Source organism: Buteo buteo, chromosome 5 (genome assembly GCF_964188355.1).
Source record: "Buteo buteo chromosome 5, bButBut1.hap1.1, whole genome shotgun sequence".
In the NCBI taxonomy this organism is placed as follows: Eukaryota; Metazoa; Chordata; class Aves; order Accipitriformes; family Accipitridae; genus Buteo; species Buteo buteo.
In genome coordinates, this window is record NC_134175.1 from 53,686,018 (window position 1) to 53,710,170 (window position 24,153).

General features: G+C 39.2%; 1 protein-coding gene across 14 annotated transcripts in view; it reads left to right on the top strand.

Annotated features, from left to right (window-relative positions):
• The window catches only part of GPD2 (glycerol-3-phosphate dehydrogenase 2), a 142,092-nt gene that overhangs the window by 40,435 nt on the left and 77,504 nt on the right, over positions 1 to 24,153 (top strand). For 12 of the 14 annotated variants that reach the window (XR_012650556.1, XM_075029110.1, XM_075029112.1 and 9 more), the window contains 10 exons: positions 2,980 to 3,144; positions 3,911 to 4,055; positions 8,953 to 9,146; positions 11,788 to 11,922; positions 12,169 to 12,344; positions 12,864 to 12,995; positions 13,462 to 13,620; positions 16,092 to 16,204; positions 16,300 to 16,378; positions 16,502 to 16,600. Coding sequence is in view for 12 of the 14 variants with exons in the window: in XM_075029110.1 (XP_074885211.1) it covers positions 2,980 to 3,144; positions 3,911 to 4,055; positions 8,953 to 9,146; positions 11,788 to 11,922; positions 12,169 to 12,344; positions 12,864 to 12,995; positions 13,462 to 13,620; positions 16,092 to 16,204; positions 16,300 to 16,378; positions 16,502 to 16,600 (1,397 nt within the window). In the remaining 2 variants the exon portion in view is untranslated. Of the gene's footprint in view, positions 1 to 2,979; positions 3,145 to 3,910; positions 4,056 to 8,952; positions 9,147 to 11,787; positions 11,923 to 12,168; positions 12,345 to 12,863; positions 12,996 to 13,461; positions 13,621 to 16,089; positions 16,205 to 16,299; positions 16,379 to 16,501; positions 16,601 to 20,370; positions 23,532 to 24,153 lie in introns of those variants that run through there. The other 2 variants (XM_075029105.1, XR_012650557.1) reach the window with 2 other exon arrangements.

Sequence of the window (24,153 nt, forward strand, 5' to 3'; positions counted from 1 at the left end):
TCCAAACTAGCACACATGTAAACAGCTAGTTTTACTTTAATCAGCATAAAATATGCTTTGTCAACTGTTGAATGGTGCTGTAGTGAGAACTGATCTGGCTATGGTACCTTTATAATGGGGGGTGTACATGGAGGAAGAGCAACCATTTCTTCAGATATCAAGAAAAAAGAGATAATTGCATATAAAGTGCAGGATTTTAATGTAATTGTCTGTGGGAAAATGTGCATATGTAAGGTGGAGGGCTTAAAAAAAAAAAAAAAAAAAAAAAAGCTGTTCCCGAGTATGAAAACTATTGTACTGTGACTGCATCTCTACCAAACTGTTTTGGTATTATTCTCCATAGATGATAAATTTCTGAGCTACTAAGTCACTCTTCATTTCTTTCAAATCTAGACCTCTACAGATCTCTGCTGTTTATACTATGAAATACTCTAGGACTCCACACTGTAGATCACATTAATCTGAAGCCAGTGGGTTTTTTGTACATGTGTAGTTAATCAGGAACTGGTTATTTCCCAGTCTTCTTCCTGCAAAAACGTTATATAGGCACTCAGAGTTCCTTCTGGACAGCTGAGAATTGAGTAATAGCAAGGGGTTTCTCGCATCAGAATAATGATGAGGGCAAAATGGATGAGAGTTTCAGAGAAAGCATGAAAATGTTATCATGAATGCAGTGGTCCAAATCCTGAAATGCACTGAGGATATCCTTAGCTTGCTCTGACATTATGAGCATTAGGAGTTTCAACAAAATGCTGGGCAGCTCTCAGATTTGGGGCTTAATAAACAATTGTTACTTAGATGTTTGTTCTTTTTAGAAATTATACCTGTTTCCACATTATTTATTCTGCTGATTGGCTTCTCTGGATTGCTCTTGGTCTGGACAAATAAGTCACGAAACTGAGAAGACGCAAGCTTGCAAAATTCAAACAGTAAGACTTCCCATAGACCAAAGCTAATATTGGCTAACACTGTAAATTGTGCTGCTTTTGTGTGATGAATCCACACCCTGTGTTAGCCAGAGAAGACCAGTTTGTATCGGGTACCACCTTATGCACTGATGGCAAGAACAAATTGATGGAGGAGCAATTAGTAACTAAGAAAACCCTCTTAGCCCTGGGGTCCTTCTACAATAAATGAAAAAATCCTATTGCACGGAAGTGGATACTTCAGGGTTTCATTTGTATGTAGACGGCACTTGTTTGAGGGTGGTGTTTCTGGTTTGTGCTGGGTTTCTTGTCCTGTAAGGCCAAGACTTGAAGTATCCCGTGGATCAGGCAGTCCCCCAAATCAAGCACCACAATAAAGAGGGTTGTCTCCAGAGCACTGCACTCCTGAAAGCCTTTGACTTTGGGCTAGGGGAGCACTTCCTGCATTACTTTGGAATATGTGCTGTGTTCTGCTTTACATAGAAGCAGCTACTGTAATGTAGCTTGTTGCTGTTGTCTTTTTTTGCCTAGTGCTCCCTCTATATACAAGATGTACGTTTCCTCAACCCTGTGTTAAAATGTTAAGGTTTGAGGTAAATCTCATAAGGTAATTTTATCCATTCCCTGACACTACGGCAGCATAAATGTTGATGCATTTATTTAACGATTTGCCTGCCACTTCTGACAGATGGTTGTTTAGTCTTATGCATCTTGTGTGATGGAGCATCCCCAACTTTTCCTGACATCTTGCTCAGTTGTTTTGCTGTTCTTTTTTGCAGTTTATTCTGGGCATTGTTTGCTTGGTTGAATTGGAGTTACTGTTTGTTTCTTCATCGGTGCTTTATCATGTTACTGTTTCTGTACGCTTCGCATAACTTTTTTTTCTTGTAGTTGAAGACTGATTGCACTGTATCGTCTCGTCTGTGTTAGAATGAGAAATTTGGGGAGGGGTGGAGGCGCCTTTGAGGCCATTGATCCCATCTTTATAACTTTGCCCTTTTAGCTACGAACAGATTATTTGCGCAGTGGTTCAAGATTGCACAGGCAGAATCCGAAGGACCAAACTTTACATAAACCATTTATACTAAACGTTGGGAATGCTGGCAACATAAATCAACAACAATATCTATTACAAATTTATCACTTTATCAGTATTACCTTTGATAGAAGTGGTCCAAAGTGTGGGGAAGTGAACCGTACCTCAGGAAGTTTAGCCCTCTCGTGAATTAATTATTCAGGACACACAGAGCCTGGCCCCTTCAATGTATAGTAATTCTTTCTAGCCAGCATCCAGGACTTTAACTTCAGTGGCAATAATAAATAGGAAAAGTCTCAGGTGAAGCCAGTATTTCAAAGTAATTAATCATCTTCCCCTTGTGGTCCCTCCGCCTCTCTCTTGGTTTTCTTTAACGAGGGAATTTCAGTAATAAATCTTTAATGATATATGTTAAGAATCCTTCATTAATTCTTGTCTGCTTATTTCTCTTTTTGTGATGCTTTTATGTTGTATGTTGGGAAGTTAAAATGCATATACAAGAAAAAACAGTTATAGAAAGCTGATAATTGGCACAGTCTCTGAAAGGTTGTTTCTCGGATGTTGAATGTTGTGTGATACACTTGCTAGTAGGAGTTGTTGACTAATACTGGTTGGACTGTCAAACGAATACTTAGATACAGTTACAGAATTACAGCGCGATTGCACAGGGAAAGGTAAAGAAAAAAGTGATTTGTCCTCTCCCAAATCGGAAGTGAACGAGCACTAATCCCCAGTTCCGTAGTGTGCAAAGGCTGTGTCATGTTGTACAGTCTCGGGTGCTAGAGAGGCCCGCGTGGGGAGCGCAGTGAGGCGTGCTGCTGCCAATACAGCAGTCGGATGCTCTGGCGCAGCAGAGGGGATGTATCTTTAAATAATTCTCGCTAGACGCGAGCAGCCATCACGCCTATTCAATGTGACAGGGACAGATGTGACAGATCGGTTCTGACACACTTCCATACCACAAGTCCGTGGCTGGAGGTGACTGGTGTCCTTCCTCTGGTCCCGTCCCCGCTGCAGGACAGCACAACGACGCACGGATGAACCTTGCCATCGCCCTCACTGCTGCCAGGTACGGCGCTGCCACCGCCAATTACGCTGAAGTGCTGCGTTTGCTCAAGACGACAGACCCAGCCAGCGGGAAGGAGCGCGTGTGCGGGGTGCGCTGCAGGGACGTCTTAACAGGTGTGTGCCATCCCAGCGGGACCCAAAGGCAGCCTCCTGCCCACCTTGGCCGGCCGGCCGAGCGGTGCGCGGTGCAGCACCGCGCGCCCTTCAGTCTGCAGCACCCTGCTCGGTGGGTGGAAGCGATGGCTTTCTGCAGCAGGCTTTGCCGTGCCGCAGTTGAACGGAAAGCACAGCCCTTTAGGAGAGCATATTCTCTTCGTTAAAGAAAGACAGAAATAATGAAACGAGGGAGGAGCGGGGAACAATGCTGTTTGTAAATATCAATGAACCAACAAAGGAGCCATCTTCCCAGAGTGCAGTGGCATACCATTAGTGTCAATCATCTTTAACTTCTGTCAGATTTTTCACTCAAATCCGAGTGTTTTGGCAGGGTAGACTAAGCTTTACATCCAAACCCTTCTGTCAAGCAGAGATGATATTGTAAAATGCTATGTGCTGTACAGTAATAATCCCATTTACCAAGTCTACGGGTTGAGACTGAAATCTCTCTTGTTTGAGCGGCAGATTTCAGCTGAACTTCTTCTACCCAATTGTCCTTCTTCTGCCTTTACAGATAAGATGGAATTTCCCTGTAAAACATTTCCTTTCAAATCTGGTGTTACATGAAAACTCTGTTAATTTTTAGAAACCATTCCAGCTGTTCTGTTCAGACAAGCACGATATACTTTACAGTAGGTTAAGTTCATAGATAGATTAATAATAGAGAGTGTCAGTGAGCAGGAAAACAAATGGTGTATGTGATTGATACTGTTTTCTTTCACAGGGCAGGAATTTGATGTCAAAGCCAAATGTGTTATCAATGCTACAGGACCTTTCACAGACTCTGTGCGCAAAATGGATGATCAGGAAGTACCAAACATCTGTCAGCCAAGTGCAGGCGTGCATATTGTGATGCCTGGTTATTACAGGTAACGATATTCAAAGCCTAAACCATTTGTAACAATCTCTGCTGGTGTCTGTAATAAATAAGCTTGCAGAGACATATTTGTGGGTTTTACGGTAGTTTTGAATGCATGATTTGATTTTTATTTGGTTTTTTTTTTTTTTTAAGAGGGTACTGGCACTGTGCCAATTAGAAGAACAGTTTCATATATTCAGAAATGACTGAAGTCTTGTATTTCTTAGTTAAAACTCACAAAGGCAGAACTCCTGAAGCAGAAGGGCATTTAGACACAGCATCTACAACAGACTTGTGAAGGCACCTTTTTTAATGATGAGTTTGAGTTGAGTGTACTGACTGCTTGTTCACTCCCCTTAAGAAAACAAGAAGCATATAAAACCTTCCAGAGAGGTTGCCACCTTCATACAAAAACTCTTGTCCTATTAAATATGAAACTCTGTGCAATGACACTCTGCCACTTTACTCTGCCACGTTACGACTCCACTCATAGTAAATACGAATGCAGCAATATAGTGTAGGCAATATAATAAGTAGTTCAAAATAACACGATTAAATTCTGACACTGCTGTGGACACAAGTCCACCCACCCGTGGTTGTTCTGGTGGAAAGGACTTGCCTCCCTCTGCTGACCTTGTTACAGAAGAAGTTCCCGTGGCACTCTGCGAGCACGCTCTCTGTAGACTCCTGCTTCTTTCCTTATTTGCTGTGCAAAACCAGATCCCCTTCTACCAAGTAAGCCTTGTCAGTTGAAACTCAAATATTACCTTTCGTTTCTGAAGTCATTAGCATCCTAATGGAAATTCACATTTATAGACTTATCCCAATTCTGTTGATACAGTGCACTTACAATAATGCCTTCCATATCATCATTGCATTCCTCTGTGAATATAAATTTAGACTTCCAGTGCACAACATGTTGTTTTTGCCAGAGCTGTCCCAATAGGACATGACCATAGACTGTAAAATTGAGGCATTTTTGGCCTAGTGTAAAATCACTCTTGCATTCTGTTCATTTTTGGTGTCTTTCCACATGAAAAATGGGAAAACGACCTGATAGCTGCTTTAAAGCACTAGCAATGTGGAGAAATGGGTTGTAATCCTAGTTTCCTCATGTACTATGAGAAGGATGTGTGTGATTGACTTTATGGCCCTACAGCAAAAACATGTAAAGTTTTAAAACTTTGACTCGCTTTGTAAATTCAAAATAGAAGATGGCTTGATATGCATGAGGGCTCTAATTTATTTATTCTGCAATAACCTAATAATTTTAATTGGAAATGTAGAGAATTCTTGTTCTTCTTGTTCCCCTGTGTATGTCAGCATGTGGGCATTACTTTTCTTGTAAAATAGTATCTACCCACACACTGCCTCCGCAGTACAGCTGATTAGATAAAACTGTACTGAATTTCCTTGAAGTGGGATAGCTTAAACCAAGGAACTGTCTGCTAAATAGGAAGTACTCATGATATTTAATCTTTAGTTCTATGAGGTCTTCTCCTGGTGCCAAGGAATACGCCTCAACAAATGAAGATTGTCATTTCACTGTGTCCACTTGCCGTGTGGTAAATGCTTTATAGAATTTTGGTCCGTACTCACACAAATGAAAATTTTTTAACAGGTAGAGGTTTTTAGCTATAAACATAGTTAAGATTTTGTAAAACTAATGTTAACCTAATGCATTCATTTCCCATGGGTTTCTTACTCATTTATGTTCTTCATTAATAGTCCCAGTATTCCTCCTCTCATTAATTCTATTTTTAGTATACACATATCTATTCTAGTAGCTGCAGTAAGTCTCTTTCACTCCCTATTGTTTAAGTATATTATCTGCTAAAATGAGAGAGGGTTTTGGCTACTTTTGTTCAGATAGGCTTCCTGCCTGAAATGTGTCTATGAATGCAGTACCTTTTTCCCCTCCCTTCTGACAAATTTCAGATGTTTTCCATCTTAATTGAATTTTCCTATCTGCTCTGCATTCCAGATTCCAGGTAAACTTGTCTGTTAAACCTTAGTTCTACTCTACGGAAAGTCACCTATTTGTTCTTTAACTGCGTTTGTGGTGCTTTGGTCAAATGCTTCTTCAACTAGAGATCTTCCATGCATCTGTTCTGCTCTGTAAAATGCCATAGTTAATGTCCAGGAATGAACCACTTCCTGACTCCAAGCTCAAGAGTTCTGATCTCTCCTTCAGTTAAATTATCTTGTCTAGTTCAGTAGTCTATAGCTTCTTACATTCTATGTGTACTTTAGTCATCTGTTCTCAGGGTTCTTTCCGGATTTGTTGTACATTCAGCATACATTGTCCAATTTAACTGCACTGCTTTTTGGAAAAGGAAGCCTTTTAAAAAGTAGACATGCTCCAAACACATTCAGTGGTTCCAAGTCAACTCTTAAATATCGTACTATTGCTTTACCATTAGGCCGGGTATCTTGATCTTTGTTTTGCTGACAAAGAGTCACTTCAGATTCATCTGTATTATACTCCAAGACCTTTTGCCACTATATTTCTATGTAAAGGCATTGCTTTATACTTCATATTAGAGTTTACAATTCTGAACTTATCCATTTTATTAGTCTTTAAAGATTACTAGAAAAATCTTACAATGGCTGATATTGCTGTAGCTCATACCACATTCTCGCATCCATTCTGTAATCAAAAGAATTTGTGTCTTATAAAAGCATGTTGTTTCAGAAGTATTCCTGGTGTGCAGCAGCATGATTCCAGAGGTGTTCCAGAACAGCCAATATTTGGGTGTTAAGATGCTTCTTTTTGGTGGGAAACACCTTATTTTACATTTGCTTTGGTGGCTTTTCAGTTATGTATATAAGATGGAGCAAACATAGCAATAGGAGATTGAGAGAGAGCTTCCCAGGATAGCTGGTAGTCATTAATTCAGTAAATTAATTGGCATCCTTTCATCCTTTCTCATCATTTGCTGCATAATCTAATTGAAAACGCTTCAGTCCATAGGTGTTGTGGTGAAACTTAGGTTTAAGTCTTTACTTTTTTCTATTCCTTGTTTTTAGCTGTTTTTACAAAATCACATTTTAAAAAAATTCATACTTTTGAGAAAATGTCTGAAGTTTTCTGAATATTCTGCTACTGTATATTAAATCTCTAGTTTCCTGTCTCTAAATCAATAGCTTTTTCATTTTAAAAAGTAATAATTTGTCTGACGTGATTTACCTTTCACAAATCTGTGTTGACTTCCCCTATTAAATTGTACTTCTGCAACTGTATGCTTAAGCTGTCTATAAATATCATCTAAAAAAATGTTCTAATATACATGCCATGTATGAAATTTTCAGTTTCTCTTCTAGCCTTTCCAGATATTGAAAACTTACGTTCAGTAATCACTTTAGACTTCCTAAAAATGAAATATTCAGTGATTCAGCTTGCAGCTCTCTTGAATAGATAATTCATATCCAAGCAGGTCTTTGTCTAGCTTCAGCTTATTGTGTTAGTAGTTACTTAAGTCCACTGAATTATTCCCCGCTGATGGTCCTTATTACCACCTAAATATATACCTCCTATCCTCCTTCCATATACTTTCTATATCCTCCTTGAGTTATCAGGAATAGGTGCAAAACCTGAAGACTGCTAAACTGACTGCAGATGTTTTTACAAGGACTTCCAGCACCTGAAATGAAAGTCAGAATCTTTCCTTTAAATAAAAAAAAATAAAAAAAGGGCCAGCTTACATGTTTTCCTATATAAAAGCTGTTTACCTTGAAGTGTTTATAGAAGCCTTTTGTTTTCTGCAATATAAGCAGAGCTATTTAATAAGTCACAAGGATAACTGTGTTTGTACCTGTGGATTTTTTTTTTTTAACATTATACCAGAAAACACTGATACATAAATTAAAATTTCCTGTATGAAGAACTACTGTTTTTCTTCATTTTACTGAATCATTCTGTTTGTAGCACTGGCATAAATAAATGAAAAATCTCTGAATAGTAGCATCCAGTTAGTGTCTCTTTTGCCGCCTTTTCCTCAAAACACAGTTCCCCACTCAGGACTGCAAGAGCTGGGAGCATTCGGAGTATACTTCTTGATCCAAATCCCTTGGGAGTCTATGGGTGTTCACTCCTGTTGAAGTGGCAGGTGGTTAACAAACCCAGGCTGTAGTATGACTGGAAGTTTACTGTTTAAATGTACTCATAATGCTTATGATTTCAGTGTTGCTGTTCTCTTGTTTTCTGTACTTGTTCTTTCTGTTGCTAACCCTTGCACCTTCCCACCCCACCTTTATTGCAAATGCAGATTGTAGAAGTCATTGGGATTTTGTGCGTCTTTACTTTTTGTCCTCCGTTCAGGGCGCAGATAATTGATAACTTGGGTTAATAACATTTCATCTTTAATTTTTCTTGTTATATACTTAGATCAGGGTTCTGTTCTTATTTCTTCCATTTTAACGTGCATTCTGTTTCAGCCTTCCCTTTCCTTTGTGGCATAATATAAATGATTGTCAATTTTTTGATTAAAAACAGTTGTTCATTCCATAATGAGTTTCAAGTAATTGCAGTTTTAGAATTTCCACATGTTTGTATTTGAAGTTCCAATGAGCAAGATTTTCCAGAGTGAATGGAGATGTGAGATGCCAAAGGGCCTGATTGCTCGATTTAAGGTTGTGGTCTGCTAACTTGCTTAGGAAATCAAATTCTAGTGATATCTGAGCATCACATTCAAGGGCCTTATTTATCAAAACTTTTGGGAGTACCATTTAAAGTCAGGTCATGGCCACATGTGAAATCTCTGACTTTTTTATTTATTTATTTATTAATCATTTGACCTAGGAGCAAAAATAATGTTCTAATACTTTATCTGGGGCACAAGGTGTGCAAGAACAGAATCCCTGGTGGTGCCTGACCTGTTTTGAACCATGTCCCTTCTTTATTTCAGCCCTGACAATATGGGTTTGCTTGACCCAGCCACCAGCGATGGTAGAGTGATTTTCTTCCTGCCATGGGAGAAGATGACTATTGCAGGGACCACAGACAGCCCGACTGATGTTACTTCCCATCCAATACCAACAGAAGAAGACATAAACTTCATTTTGAATGAAGTGCGCAACTACCTTAGTGTTGATGTTGAAGGTAAACCTTTGTCAGCTCTGTTTTATCCCTGCAAAGGTACTGATAAGTCTGTGACGTTTCAGTTTGAGTAAATGCTGTCTGTCTGAAGTTTTCTGTGACTCTGATAACTATGGTTCTTGTGCATCTGGGTGTTTCTAAAACTAGTGGGACATAAGTGTCATCGTGATCTCTGTTTCAGAGCTATAAAATGATGCTTTTCCAGATACACCTGCACTACTTGCACTATTTAAATGGAAACCAGTTGGTATCTGCATGTTCAGATTTCACATACCTTTCATCTAACTGGTGCTAGCTGTCCAGCTGCACAGCCAAGTCTTTCTGGTCTCTTTGGGTGGCAGATGCAAGGTTTTGCAGAACTGGGACAGTTTGGTCATACATCAGCACAAGTACATCAAATAATTCACCTGTTTTTCTTGAAGGAAAAGTTGTTCTGACTTTTCCAGTGTTGTTGTTTTTATTTCCATTTTTCTAGGCACTTTATTCTTAGAATTTACTTTTCTTGATATGGTAAATATCTGATAGTGTCAGTTTTCAGTGGGAGAGGAAAGTATAATGGGCAAAAAGGAGAATTTATAAAAATTCCTTGGTGACAGTTCCCTTCAGTAGCTGAGCTGAGAACACATTCGTTAGAAGGTGCTGCCCTGCTTTGACTCAGTGCTGGTTTAAAGGAGAGAGGTTTTTTCCTTCATAGTGACTTTTAAAAAAAATTATTCTATGAAAGCATTTGTACTTCTGTATTTCCGTTGTAGTAGCAGCATTAAAATAAATCTGAAAAGCACTCTGTCAGGAACCTTGCAACATCCTTAGATTTAGGAAAACTTGCTGTCTGATGATTGGAAATGCTAGATTACTTGTTTCCTGAAGTGGATAATTGATGGCTCTGTATTATATAAAGTTCAGGAAAAGTCTTCAGGAAATGTACCTTTAAGTTTTCTGAGCAGAAGTTGATATAAATAAGTGCGGTAGGCCTGTCTGGTAGCTACCTGTCTGGTAGCTGGTAGAGTTAAGAATGTGAATAAGACAGAGATTTTGCAAGGTATTTTACAGAACTACATTATGAAGTGTTTAATTCTTTTGAATGAAACCTACCTAGGTGCACGCTGTTTTTCACATATGCAATTAGCAGTGTTTATAGATTGCTTGTTATTGAATTAACAACTGTGCTGGCCATATCAACTCACTGCAGACCTGCCTTTTTGCTGCCAGAGACAGTGCCAGGGTTATCAACTTACACAGGCTTGGATGTGTTCCAACTGTTTAATTATAGTGTCACGCATGCTGCTTTTTCTAGTTTCATTAGTTTATAAACGTAATATGGTATCTTATTTCTGTGATTAACACTTCATTTTGGCAGGTTAAACATGCTGGCAGAGCACCATTGATTTCTGAAATCTATTTTGTGTTCTTTGGGGGATATTTTTACACCCTTTTACTGATTTTCAATTATCATTTATTTGAAAGTTGTATGAAAAAAACTAAACCAAGCCATGTTCCAAAGACTTCAGTACAAAGCAAATCAGTCAATTTTTCTATTGCAATTTAATAAGCAACAAAATTAATTTCATTAAATTCTCTATTGGTCCTATGTTTTATGTATTTTAAAAGGTGACTTTCAGAGGCTGGGGTATTTTTCTACAACTGTTAAGGGCTTTTTTTGATGAACAGATGCCTTCAGGTTTTCTTCCTGAGAAGTCAGGGTTGGCTTTAGGTGTATACCTGTAACTGGACAGGAAGCGGAGGAGTAGCACAGGGGAAGAAAGTAGTGAACAGCTGTTGAGTCAGGCTTCTTGTGGAGCACGACAACGTTGCTGAAGCAGTGGTAAGGAGGAGGCAGAGAAGGCAGAGCTGGAAGAGGTAGTTGTGTAAGATATGTGGACTTCTGTTGGGTGGTTTTTGACAAGTCAGCTGGGCCCGTTCAGGTTGCTGTGCAGTAAAAATGCTGGCATGGGGTACAACCTTTGGGGTTGTGGTACAGATGACCACAACCTTGCCAGTAATTTTTCTCCTTGTGTATATGTGTAACCGCACTTACTATAAAGTAAAGATCACTTGTCAAGAGGAAAACTTGGAAAAAATAATCTACAAGCTAGAGAAAAAGCTTTGAAGTCCTAAAAGCAAATGTTACACTAATGTGGAACAAACTTTATTTTGGTTTCTGAAATGCAATGCAAGGACTGTCCTGTCAGCACAAGCAAACAAGGAGAAGACTTGGTGCTGGGGGTGTGTGTGTTGGTTTTGGTAGGGTTTGGGTTTTGAGTTTAGGGTTTTTTTGAGCTGATCAGTGAGTTTGACAGTTGAGTCTCTCTTGGTTGATCAGTTCCCAGGATACCTCTGTTCTGTTAGATTTTTAACCGGTGTGAAAAATGGACCTATCTGTCTCTGACTTTGCTTTGGGCTACAGAATATTACTGATACTGATCAGGGCAGTGCTATTTTTAATTCTGTAGCCCAGCTTATTTCATTACTTTGGAGAATCTTCTCCAGCTCTTTGAGTTGCTCAACTAACAAGCATGGTGTGGTGCAGTCCTTGTTTCACAGCGAGTATCTACACGGAGGCAATGCCACAAAGACCACAGGAGGGATATGAGATAAATACCCATCAGTTCCTGGCTGACTTTGGCTGATCTTTGGTTCCGGACAGTGAGAAGAGGAGACGTGTTGGCAGCGTGGAGTGGCATTCGTCCTCTGGTCATAGACCCCAACTCCAAAGACACGCAGTCGATATCCCGGAATCATGTCGTTACCATTAGCGATAGCGGCCTTGTCACAATAGCAGGTACTGGAAGTTCTCTTAACGTATAGCTTTGTTGGGCTTCCTCAGTGTATTTTATTGAAAACTTTTCTCGTTACAGGATGATCTTTCATGTTCCTTTAACTAGATAATGATCTGTCAGTGGTAGCATGACTGGCTTGTTGGAGCAAGTCTAGTAAGAATAATGTGATATATAAAATATATATAGTACATACCAACTTCATATTCCACTTGCTTTCCCCAAATAAAGAAGTAAATGTGTGGTTACAGGTGGGAAGTGGACAACCTACCGTGCCATGGCGCAGGACACCATTGATGCAGCTATTCAAGCGCATGATCTGAAGGCAGGTTCCAGTAAGACCATTGGACTGCAGCTAGAAGGGGCTGAGGACTGGAGTCCCACTCTCTACATTAGGTTGGTCCAAGACTATGGACTTGAAAGTGAGGTGAGTCATGGTTTCTGTTAATGCTCTGATGTTTCTGTGTCAGGGTGTTGTTTTGCCACTAAATCTAATGCCAGCGTAACTTGCACAAAGGTCTGTTGAGCCTGATAAGAGCTTATTATCTGGCTGGGGCAAAGGTAGTTTTAAAAAAAATAAATTCTAGTAATTGTTTTTCTTTTCTTCCCTTTTCCCTTCCTCCTAATCTTGACTGTTTCCTGTGTTAAAATGTTATGACATGCTAGGGTCTGTCTTCCTTTGAGCCCAACAAAATCTATACTTCAGGTGTGATCACAGTGTAGCAGAAGAGTTGGAGCATCAGTAGTCACAGTTACATTGATACATACATACTGGTGTCACTGCTGGTCTAATCCATTCACAACGCAAGTAGTTTCCTCCCACGCAATCAAAATCTAATACCCTCTTCAGCCTATTTGTTATTGGTGATAAGAGAATTGACAAGAAAAATGTGTGTATATTTGATGTGCTTTCAAAAGCATATTGAATTTGTTTTCAACTCCATAGGTGGCTCAGCATCTAGCTTCAACATATGGGGACAAGGCTTTTGAGGTGGCCAAAATAGCCCAAGTTACAGGAAAGAGATGGCCTATTGTTGGAAAACGTCTTGTGTCAGAATTTCCTTATATTGAAGCTGAGGTATGTGGAAGAACTACATAGTGTTCTTTGATTCTCTTCTTGGGATAAGCAGGTTCTAGAGCAGGACTGTCTCGCTCTGTAAAACATCTCCATAAACCCTTTCATTTGGTGAGGTCCAGATTTTTTTTTTCCTGTTCTTGTTTTTCCTGTTCCCCGGAGCATGCTTTACTTTTATGCTTATATGTTTATATATACACATATTAATATATTTATATATAATTAAATATTTATATAATGTCTATTTTTAAAATTTCATATATACAAGTTTGATCCCAGATGCGTTTTATAAAATGTTCCAAGGAGAAGGGAGCTTTTTAAATGTTTCTCTTGGTTGGGTGGGAACTAGTTACGGAAAGTTCATTTTATATAGCCAGCCCAGCAGTGCCATTTGTGATGCTAAACATAATTTCTGACAATGCTCGTCTACTTTCTCATCTGCATTTTTCCCTTTGTCTTATTGTTCTAGGTTGTCTATGGTGTTAAAGAGTATGCCCGCACGGCAGTGGATATGATTTCCCGACGTACTCGCTTGGCCTTTCTGAATGTGCAGGCTGCAGAGGAAGCCCTGCCAAGAATCATAGATATAATGGGGAAAGAACTTAACTGGAATGAGCAGAAAAAAAAGGTACAAAGGGCCTTTTTCATCTGAAACTGTTTTGTTTTTCTTAAGTAGTTTCCATGTTAACGATCTAAATTAGTTGAATAGAAAACTTCAAGTGATGCTTTCTTCCTGAGAGAATGATTCACTTGGCATATTTCATTACACAGACTTTATCAAAATAGCTGTGAAATGAGTTGGTATTGGCCAGGGGGTGGAGGGGAAAGTGAAGATCTGTATCCTGTTGTTCCCCAACTTTAAAAATGAAAGCAGTCTTGGCATTACTATCCTGTTCCTGTTCAAATATTTTGTTTACTGACACTTTTCAAAAGATCTGCCTCAGAAAAGGGGGATCTTGTAGTCTGTGTCACTCCTTTTTGTCTGCTCTGTCTTCTGAAAAGTGATGAATGCTGAGTTTGCACCGTTCTCTGGCCTAAATTAATGTTTAAGGTCATTGTTAGCTTCCTTTGCCCCCAGCGGGTCTGTGCTCAGACATGTGTGGGACTCGTCTCACTTTACTTGCGGTGTTGATAACAGGCTGTCTCTATCTAAGCTAGTCTCTGTATGCCTGCTCTGTAGTAAACAAACTTCAGCCAGATGACTTACCCTAATAAGGGTATCTGCTGTGCATGCATTGAGTTTCACCCTATGGCCTTGTTTAGATGTCCACAAACTGTCAGGAGTACCTTGGATAACTAGCTTAGATGTAGACATCCCGCTTACTGACATGCATCCTGCCCCTTCTGAACTATCACATCATGTAAGTTACCAATTACCACTTCTTTCTGTTGTCATAAAAAGATAAATGCCCAGAATACTGGAGGCTGTGCTTGTAATGCCGTCCAGAGTATGGTGGAGGAAAGGCAGCGCAAGGAGTGCTCTACCCAAATGGGACACATGGTTTGGGACTACTTGCACTCTGAAGCAAACAGAACCTGTGAATGCTCACCTAGCTCTTCCACTCCAAAGGGGATGAGAATTTTCCCTTGGACTGTTTGTGAAACCTTTTAGCCAGTTAGAAGTTTGATTAACATTCTGGAAGGAGCTTCTTTGAATCCTGCTATCCGGAGGGCCTGCTGTGATCCTACAGCCTCCCCACAGGAATGCATAAAGCAAGGGATACCATCATGTCACAGTTGTGAGCCGTGTTGCTTGTCTGCATGTATGTTGAGCATATACTGGGCATAATGTCACATGGTATGGAATACCCTGTTGGCCAGTTTGGGTCAGCTGTCCTGGTTGTGTCCCCTTCTACCTTCTTGTGCACCTCCAGCCTTCTTGCTGGCAGGGCATGAGAAGCTGAAAAATCCTTAAGTTAGTATAAACTTAGTGTAAATACTTGACTTAGTATAAATACCCGGCAACAACTGAAAACATCAGTGTGTTATCAACATTCTCCTCATACTAAATGCAAAACATAACACTATACCAGCTACTAGAAAGAAAATTAACTCTATCCCAGCTGAAACCAGGACATGAAGCTAAAAACCCCCTGAGTTATTGAGCACCTCTTCTGCAACCAGTCTTGGGCCATTTTGAAGTGCTACGTTTTTACAGCAATCTTGCATGTGCTATATTTCAACTTGACGGACGAGGCAATTCAATGCCTATCCAGAAGAGCATTCTTTAATTTAGATCTTATAGTAAGACCATTAAATAAGTCTTTGTTGGTCTGGGACTTTAAGGCTAATTTGTGTGCTTTTATTGAAGTATGTAAGAGTAGTCTGGTATAGTTCACTTGGTCTCCTAATACGCCTTCACGAACAAGTCTTTGCTAGATGAAGTGGCTTACATGTACGTGCCTAGGAATCTTTTAATGCTACTGCGGCCGTTACTTAGCATGCTTACTCTTGTTTGTTAACTGCAGTGCGGACTATTTAATATTGGTGCCCATGTGGCAGATGATTGTATCACTTTTAGAACCGTGTTTGGTGTACCCATCGCTGTAGAAAGAACTCTGTTCTACAGTACTTTACGTTATGTCAGTTGTTTATCACTTATTAAAAAATTGGCTATGGAAGACCTTGCACTGAACTTTCAGGTAACAAATTAATTTTACTACCATCGAGAGAACTAGTTTAAAACATAAAGAACCTGCCTGGTGTTGAGCCTCCTGATTTTTTTGCTGATTCTAGACAGGTGAAACATTGCACTAAGATACCAGCTGTGAGTTAAATGGCATTTTGTAGGCCTGACCTGCAAGTGCCATTCTTCACAAAATAGGTAGATATACCATGTGTGACTTTTAGGACCATACCATGCCTTCAGTGTTAACACAGTAATTAGAAGTCTTTACTAGACTTGATATCTCTTTTCAAGACTAAAATGTGCCTAAGCTTAACTTATTTTTTTAAATGCTTTTTAGCTACCCTCTGCTTAGGTTTTGGATATTAGATAAATTCTAGTTAAGTGGAAGAAGCTAATAAATACTACATTAAAAATAATTGTGAAAGAACTTGCTATTCCTCAGATATACAGTTTTTCTCTTTTTGTTGTAGGAAGAACTTGAAGCTGCTAAAAAGTTTCTCTATTATGAAATGGGCTACAAAGTAAAATCAGATCAATTAACAGACAGCTCTGAAATCAGTCTAGGGCCTTCAGATATTGAAAGGTAAGTAAAGTACAAGAGTTCCCTATGCTGCTATGAATTAATACCAGTCATTCTTCTGAGTGCAGTTTTTCCCACTGATAATCCTTATCTTGCAGGTACAAGAAGCGATTCCACATGTTTGACAAGGACAAGAAAGGGTTTATTACTATACTGGATGTGCAGCGTGTCTTGGAGGTAATGTTTCCTTGTGTTCTTTTAGTTTCCTTTTTAAGCCTCTTATCTAAATTCTAGAGTGTGCCATAAATAGTGCTGAACAATCCAGTTGACATACTTCTGTACTTTTTTTTTTTTGTCTAGAGCATCAGTGTGCAAATTGCTGAAAACACACTTCATGATATTCTAAATGAAGTGGATCTGAACAAAAATGGACAGGTTGAGCTCAATGAATTTTTGCAGGTAGGTGTTTCTTTGTTACAAGAGAGGCTGTAACTTTAATGAACAAAGGCATAGGTATTTAATTTTTTTATCTCTGTGTTGAAGGGCTGGGTTGGAGACTAGGTGAGTGTTACTTGGGTAAACACTGTAGTGTTGATGCTATTTGCCAAATCACAAGTGACACATAGAGCCATCTTCAAGCAACTTTGAAATTCAAGGGTTTTTTTTTTATGTGCAGAAACAATAAGACCCAAAGAACAGGTCCAATTTACAAAGTATACTACAGTACAGACCTGAATTTGGCTTTTTTTAATATAGAAATGCTGTTTAAATATATTCAGAACGATACAATTGTCCACTGGAAGGTATATGGCACAGTTATGCACACCAACATTTATTTGGGTCTGTTAAGTGGTTAATAGTTTCTAAACTATTTTGAATATTTTAAAGAATGAGCTTGTGGTTAAAACACATCCAGTCCATATAATCCCATTTTAACTCCTAGATTGGCTAACATTATGTCAGTTTGTACGAAAGACATTACATTGACAACCCATATATCTGCTTTTTGAAGGGCTTTAAAATAAAATTAAGGGTGCTACTGAAACATTTGTTTGCCCAGCTCCTCTTGCATATGCAGTTTGCCAGCCAGCTTTGTTTCTGTAGAGTCTTTCTTGGTGTGGTATTTCAAGTGACTGCCATGTCTTTCCTGCATGGTGGCAATGATGAATGCCGAACATGAGATAAATTAATGCTGGGGATTTTGGTCAATGTCAGCCCTTTCTTCACTGTGTCAAGTTAAACAAACAAGATCAAGGCAAAGGAAATGGTAATTGTCTCTCTCGAGATGAGCTGTAGATAAGAGCAGCATTGTTGAATCTAAATGCAGAAAATTTTCACAGGTTGTGTCCAGCATTAGAAAAAAGGACTATTTATTTGCCTAAAATGCAGCAATTTAGTTGAGTAACTGAAATGCACTTGGGAAGGGGAAAAATAAACCCAAACAAACCATGGGGGCAGAAGGAAGAAACAATGGCTTTGGGAGTTTGTGCTTATGTATTCACATATAAGGGAAAGTCACAGCTGTTTTTCTGGCTATTGCAAAAGGGTCTCCCTCTTATCTCTCTTTGCATATGAAAATTTTTATTTGGGGGTGGAACCCACCATTTAGTGCAAGGGCTGTGTTAAACTGTAATTTGGTTAGTTTGGTTATGTTGTGGCTAAGAAGTTGAAACAACTAGTAATTATGTCTTCTGTGGATTTTTGGTGGCTTTCTGGGGTTTTTGCTTTTCTGTGCTGAATAGTCTCATTAGGGGTTGCCTCCTTAAGACATAATATCTGTAGAATATAAACGGCAAGTCACTGTTTTGGTATAGTTTCACAGTTACATTTGTAAAACTGTGTAACTCTGTGGCTACTGGCTTCTCCTATACATTTCACAATGCAATCTAAATATTTAACACCAGTGTTGGGCACTGCAGTAATGATCACTTGTGCCAATGCACCTCCTTCCTGTAGAGGCAGAGAACAGCACATGGGGAGCTGCTGCGTAGCCAAGTGCTAAGTAGGAAGTATGGTAATAAAATTAACAGGAGGTTGCCATGGAAGGAACAAAATACATTAAATGTTTGTTTAATTTTTTTTAATGGATCTGTTAAGTCAGTTCCCAATACTTTCATGTTTGCTTTCTGAAAACTTTCAAGTAATTGCATTTTACCGCAGAATGCTTGTGGAAAGCCATGTGCAAATATTTGTGGATGTTTATATTAGAATATAGGAACACGTTGTACCAGGGTGGCTGCGTAGCTCTCCAGGTGGGGAGCAGAGCAATGCCAAGTGCTTTCATTTGGCCAACTGCAGATTACCAACGTAACTCAAATAATGGTCTTGTGAGAACTGGTCCCGCCAGACACCAGTGCTTACAGGTGTTTCACAAAGAGAAAGCGGACTGCGTTGATCAGCGTTTAATATAAACAGGTCGTTCCACCGTGGCAGGGAGGCAGAGCTCTGACGGTGTTTAGGTGCACACAGAGCTGTCTTATGGCAGTGACGGTTTTTCTGAAGACTTGAATACAGAAGTCTAGTGCTGCCGTCATTTATGCTCAAGAAAGGAGGGGGGCCCTGGGAACTAGTTTTGGTATGTAAAGGCAAAAAAACCCCCATGTTAAATGAGAAGGAAGCTTTTTCCGCAACAGCAGATTTCCTCTCGGGTCCTGACAGACCCATGTACCAGAAACTCTTGTTTTCATGGCAGTGCCAGAGGATCAGCCATTTTTTTTGTGGTCACCTCCCCAAAGAGCATGCAGTATAGTCAGAGCAGACAGACACAAGACTGGCAGTCGGGTGTATCGTCAAGCAGGGTGAATGGGTGTGAGGGCAATGCCTCTCCTCTTAGGGCTTCCCAGTCTGTGCATAGGGATTGCTCTGTAAGTGGGGAGGGAGGCGAGGGAGAACACCAAGCCCAAGCAATGGTGACCTTCCCTTGCTGGCTGTAGCTACTGCTCTTACTGCTGCTTGTCTTCTCCTTCCCAGCTCAGTCATCTGTCTTGCCTCAGGGCTGCGCAGTGTGATCAAAATGCCTTCAAATGCAGGGAGGTTTCTCCAGCCTCGGCTGGGTCTGTAAAGCATGGGGTTCTCTTCTGTCCCTTCCCCTCCCAGGTACTACTTCCAGCTTTCACAGGGTTGATACCACATTTGCATAGGTCCAGCTGCAGATATAATTAATAGATTTTCCTATAGAAGGGAAGAAATCTAAAGGATTCTTAGTACTCGATGGGAGTAAGAAATTGCATTTTGTAAGTGCCGATTGCTTTCCATAGTAGTCTTTGACAAGCTGACTGCATGTAATTTCAAGTCTAATGCTCACTTTATCCATGGGATAAAAAAGAATTAACTAAAATCTTAGTGCTAGTGTGTGTTCGTTAAGATAGAGCTGAGTCCAGTTTCAAGGACTTAAAGGCAAATTAGTTTTAAAAGTCTATAAAGGAATTTGGATTTGAAAGAATTGTGGAAGTCAAGTACACTATCTCTACAAAGAAGGGCATATCAATGAAAAAGAGTATGGTCCGGGGTCAGTTGTAGATCAGGAATGGTGTTCTTCTATTAGTTAGATCTTTCAGATATTTAAAAAAAAAAAAAAAAAAAAAGGCTCGAGTGAAATAGATGGGTTCTCCTACATTCTTAAATGTCACTGAAAAACCCTGGTGTTGATGGTTGCCTGCTCTGTTACTTCCAAATGGATTGTATTTGGTACTTCTACTCTTCCTGCCACCCATGCCTTGCCAAAACCTTCATTGATATTTCTGGAAGATGTAAATGAGCTTTGAAGTGAGTCTTTGAAACCAGACAGCAGGTTTTTTTATATATGGAAAAATCAGTTCTGTATATTCATTAATTATTTTGTCCAAGAGCCAGTAGCAAGTGTTATCTCAGCCATTTAGACCGGAACTGTGTCGGTGTCCACCATCGGTGGCTCGGGGGCAGGACAGCCAGCCGTGTCTGTACACCTCTCTTGCAGAGGAGTTAATAGCACCAAGCTGCTATTAACTCCACACACCAAGCTGCGTGGAGTTAATAGCACCAAGCTGCTGGTGTCCTGTGGCCCGTAAGCTGTACTGGTGGAGGGCTTGTGTGGTGTCCGCTCTGAGACTGGTATCGGCTGCGGTTACCCTGCTGTCCCTCTGGCTGCTCTGCTTACTGAGGTCTTTCTGTGAGGGGCTGTACCGACGGTCAACCTTTGCTCTTCGTCTTGCAAATGAGTTAACAGGATGCTCTCCCTCTTGTGTCTTAAGCTCATGAGTGCTATTCAGAAGGGCCATGTGTCTGGAAGCCGGCTGGCTGTGCTCATGAAGACTGCAGAGGAGAATCTGCATCAGAGGGTGGTGATTCCGGTGGACCGGAGCGGTGGTGGACTGTGAGTTCAAACACAACATCTGCTCACAGCCACGGCTAACGGAGACGTGTAGCTGCGTCTCTCTGCTGAAAAACATTCCAGTGCTTCTGATTGCCCTTGCTTGTTCAAGATGACCAGTATCTGTCCATTGGTGTAGCTCTTACAAAAATACATTGGTGCATTTTTTTTCATTATTAATGGTTTTCTGTACAGCTCTTAATACTCCAGCATGTGGCCTTTTGGATTGGGTATTCTTTAGTCACAGGGGCTTATTAACAAAGAGTTCAGGAATACAGTCTAGAAATATTTGGGTGCACACACAAGCACGTGTGCACGTACTGCCTTGTTCATTAACTTTTATATCACCTTTACCTCTTAAAGAAAATGATGCTCGGAAAGTGAATCCTGCCTTTAAATGCATTGCATTGAGTTTTACAAATACGTGTTTAGTATTTAAAAGCTGCTGATCTGTCCTCTTCAACAAAGAGCAAGAGAGGGAAAGCTGATGTTCTGGATTGGAGATAGTATCGTGAAAGGAACAAAACTGATGCTTCCTGAGGTAGTGATTACTGTGAAGAACTGTCATGAGCCTTCTGTAGGTGGTTGGTTTTGCTCTTTCGAGTGCTCTGTTATTTCAGTGGTACCAGTACTTGGCCAGACAAAAATATCAGCAGTATGAAGCTGGAAGACTACAAGACATCTTGATTAATCACCCAAGCTAATAATTTAGTTAAAAGCTAGGGGACAGCTTTCCTTTCTCCCATATTAATAAAAATAAGCTTCCTTTAATAAACAGCGTTGTCTAGCAGGTGGTGTTTTATGCTGTAAAGTGCTTCATACTGTTTCCAGTATGTCCGGTTTTGGACAAACACTGATGATATGTAGAATATGGCAGTTTTTGATAGCATAACAGTCTTAATTGTTTATTTAAAAATGCTCAAACACAAAGTGAAACAATGAAATTTGTTATGCATTCCACTAACTTTTATAGAAAAGTAAAAGGGCTATTTTTCAGCAGATTAATGAAAAAAACCAAACAATTAGGACCACTCACTTAAGCTGTTTTCAACAATGTTCTATCTGGCTATTTGCCTTTCTATTGTTAGATTGACTAGGTTCAAGATCAGATGGAAGATTTCTGCCTAATGTAGAACAAGGAAGGGAAAAACTTAAGAATGGTTCATTGATGAATTTCTCATTCTGTTATATTCTTTGAATATAAATACCAATTTACAACTCAAAACAAACTTCAGTTTCAAGGTGTCAGAATTTCTACTTGTGTAAAATCTGATATATTTTAACTGATGTCACCACTTTAATGGAAAATAACAGTACAGGAATGAACAGCAAAGATTACTTTGATATTTTAAAAGGAAAAATGATTACATACACGAAGTGGAGATGCTGAGGAGTGTTAGTATGTAGCATAGTAAGTACAGATGTTGTGTTTGGCTAGAGAGGCAGAGTCCTTTAAAAAAAATAATTAAAAATTCAGGTGTTTAATAGTAGTAGGCACAAAAAAAAAAGGGGGTGGGGGGCAAGCCTCACTTAAAATTCAGCAAATGGTTATATTTCTGTCAGTCCAAACAATTGGTAAAATCTGGAGGGAAGGAGACAGTCTCGGGTAAAATGCCTTTCAGATGTTTTTTGCATGTTAAAGTTTTTTTTGACGCTGCCTTGTACCAAAATGCGGATAGTGTTTAAGGTGTTATGGCTTTTTTGCTTTGAGTCATGTGCTAGTGAGGCACAGTCTATGTGAATGAGGAGTTAGCATATTTGACAATGTAAGAATTCTATGAACAAAGGGGTTTGTTTCTGTGGTCCTGTAAACTTTTCTTTTTGAAATATGTTTCAGTATATTCAGGTAAAGTATGTAATGTTTGACACAGCTTCATATTTCCAACACCTGTTTCAAATAAGAACACAGTAACAGATTTTACATATACTGCAGAATTGGAGGGAAATGAATGTACAATACACAGGTTATTTTGGTTCAGTGAGCAAGGTAAGGAGGGAAGGGGTTTAGGATTCTACTGTTAACAACAGTTTAAGGAAAAAAAAAAAGTAAGTAAAAGTAATGAGACCTTTTCCAGGCCACGTAAAGAAAAATATTTACAATATTTAACATCTTTTGTATGGTTTAAAGAAAAATTCTCCTCCACTCCTCTATAAATGGCACTGTTAAGAATTAATAATACAAGTTTACCTGTAAAGCCAGGATTTTCTGCTTTGTACCCAAAGTATACTCTTTGTTCTCTTGTTTTAGTAATATTGCATACAGAATGTGACTTTGGGATTTTCTTGGCTGTATGTGTGTCCTCCGATATGAATTTGCTTTGCATCTTAGGCACTTTACTGTCATGCTTCTTTGCTCTTTTGTATGGCACAGCAAGATCTTGTATGCCTACCTTGTGTAACAAGAGAAGATTGCATGTGTTACTTAAAACAGCTAAATCTATACATGGAAAAAATCTAGAAGTATTTATTTATCACCTCTCATCTGTTTTCAAGAATGTTGGCTTTGTTGTTTTTTGGTTTTATTTTCCATGTGAATGTACTGTAGAAAGAGTTGTAAAATGTCACTGTCTTGCATTGTTCTGATCCTAGGTGGAAAAACAGCAATGTGATTTTTTTTTTTTTTTTTTTTTTTTTTTTTTTTTTGAGGTGGGAGTTGTATTTCTGGATGGGGGGGTTATTTTGTGTTTTAAATAAACTACGCCTGTGGGGGAGGGGATGCGTGTACATGCAGCGTGTTTATATACGTGTGTATCAATACATGTGTATATATGTACACACATACATACACACTGCATGTTTTCCATGTGGCACTTATGTATTTTGTTAGGTTAGTGTTCTAGACTGAACTGTTAAATACTGTGTTTGAGGCTGGGTTGTCATTTTTATAACTGTCTTGGTGTTTTACTGCCATTATTTATTACTTTTGATATACAGAATGAGCCGCATGCATTTATAGAGCAATAAGAGGATGTATTTAATGTGCCTTGTTTTTAACTGAGTAAGAGCTGAAAGCATGAATCAATAAAACTGATTAAAAATGGTCCCTTCACTGGCAGTTTGTTATGGCAGTTACAAAAATAACTTTGATTGGCCTTGAAAAAGTTTATTTTTAAAGGAAAAATGTTCAGATAGATGCTTCTTAGTAAACATAACATAATTTTGTCCATGCTTTCCCATTTTAGCTCAGAATTTAGCACTTCATAGTTTAAAAGTGAAAATTAGGAGTTAATACAGCACTTAGCATTCTCGGGACGTAGGAGCTGTGTGCGTTCGCCAATGACACGCAGGGTAAGGTATTCTGCACTGCCATCTCATACTAAAATTACAGCCAGCCAATTGGCCTGGATTTTGGGGGGGGGAAATGCCAGTTGCAAGTGTTCCTTTGCACACTGATGAATTTTATCATAACCAAAATCAATAGAAATGAATGGAAGAGATTTCATAATCCATTTTGATCATTTTACATGTCAAGTTAGTCCAGGGTTGCCATGTGTTGATAAATGTTCTGACAGAAAAAATGCTATATATTTTCATTGTCAGTAAATCAGTAAAGCTGTTATCAGTTTTAACGCAATTTTTATAATCTCCATATTATTTTATAGGTTTTAATTTACACTTGTAATAGGGATATTCCACAACTGCGATGTAGCTGTGCTGAATACAG